Here is a 1,673-nt window from a genome sequence, read left to right as displayed (position 1 = left end):
GTGTGTGTGTGTGTGTGTGTGTGTGTGTGTTCTACAGGAAGAATACAGTGCAGAGCAGATCCAGTGGTACCCGATGCCAGTCCAAAACTTCAGCTCCTGTTTGGAGCTGATATCCTCCAGGCCACATGGCATCCTTCGTATACTGGATGATCAGACTTTTCTTCCTCAGGTACCAGCCCAGATCTCAGTGTCAACACCTCACTTTTTTCTTATTATTTCAGTCACAATGACATGTTGATTTCATACTCCTCCAACATATAGTGAATTAGACATTATTAACTGTTGACATTCTTTTTACCTTTTTCCTGGGATTTAAATTGATCAAGATATTTTCATAGCTTCAAAAACACTTTTTTGTAAAAGAAAAAAAGACGACAAAGAAAAAAGAAAAGAAAACCTAAGTAACTATCCCTTACATAAAATACTAATAGATAAATAGATAAAGAGGACTCCAAATAGGTAAAGGCAAAATTTTACCTTTAGAGTAAGTGATGGTTATAACTCAGCTATTTTCACACCGAATTTTAGCTCAGTTTTTGTAAAACTGACTGAGTAATAGCAGTTTTTGTGTTTGCTAAGGTCACTTGGCTTCCTTTCTAGTGTACGTTTGTAGGTATTTTGTCTTCCTAACAGGCTACAGACCACACTTTCCTCCAGAAATGCCACTATCACCATGCAAACAACCCATTTTATGCCAAGCCCAAGACCCCAATGCCAGTGTTCACAATTTATCACTATGCTGGACCTGTCACCTATCAGGTACATTAATTAGTAAAGACTTTAAACACTCCACTTTAACACACGTGCTTTTACATTTGACTGAAACAAAATACCTTCAACTTTTTGCAGGTCCATAATTTCCTGAATAAGAACCATGACCAGTTCAGGACGGAGGTGGTGGAGCTCTTTGCCAGCAGTCGTATAAAGGTCAACATTTATTTATTATAAAGTTATTAAAATTTTAGAAGATTTTTAATCTTTATTTGTTATTTTCTACATAAGTTTCCAGTTAAAAAAAATCTGCATTTTTCATCAATAAATGGTCTGTACTTTAATATCACCTTTCTATTCAAACAGGATACTCAAGCACTTTACATTACAACCTACATGTCCTCATTTACCCATTCACACAGCACTCAACTAGATCGTCCTACAAAGCTAACATGCACAGTCATCTGTGGACACTAATCAGTACTTTAAATCACATTCATACACTGATGGGGGTTCAGTGTCTTGCCCATAGACATTTTGACATGATTGAATAGCAGAGAATCGAACCGCCAACTCTCTGGTTAGAGGACGACTCCCCTAAACACTCAGCCACAGCCGCCTTAATGGGGTGCTGTTTGTAACGTTACACAGTCAAAAATTACCACCAGTATTTTTGTTTTATTTAGCCTTTTATAAGAAAAGAATAACAGATTTATTTTTCAAAGTCAGTTTTTTACCATATGATTCATATATTTATAAATGTCATAGTTTATAAACTAAATATTTAACTTACAAATTAAATATATAGTCAACAAACTAAATTAACTTGTGACTTAAATATTTAGTTTTGAGCTAAATATTTAGCTTGCAACTGAAATATTTAGCTAGCAAGTTAAATATTTAACTTAAATATTTAGGTAGCTAGCTAAATATTTCAGTTACTGTACAAGCTAAATATTTAG

The 1,673-nt window shown here is 34.5% G+C and overlaps 1 protein-coding gene across 1 annotated transcript in view; it reads left to right on the top strand.

The window, feature by feature from the left end:
• Positions 1–1,673, top strand: part of myo15b (myosin XVB) — a gene marked incomplete in the record, with an annotated part of 164,390 nt that overhangs the window by 47,715 nt on the left and 115,002 nt on the right. Inside the window, 3 exon segments of the mRNA XM_014010452.1 lie at positions 38–169; positions 634–759; positions 850–927. Coding sequence (XP_013865906.1) covers positions 38–169; positions 634–759; positions 850–927 — 336 coding nt within the window.

This window comes from Austrofundulus limnaeus, unplaced genomic scaffold, assembly GCF_001266775.1.
Source record: "Austrofundulus limnaeus strain Quisiro unplaced genomic scaffold, Austrofundulus_limnaeus-1.0 Scaffold69, whole genome shotgun sequence".
NCBI classification, from domain to species: domain Eukaryota; kingdom Metazoa; phylum Chordata; class Actinopteri; order Cyprinodontiformes; family Rivulidae; genus Austrofundulus; species Austrofundulus limnaeus.
Note: the sequence above shows the minus strand (reverse complement) of the source record. Positions and strands in the feature narration are given on the sequence as shown.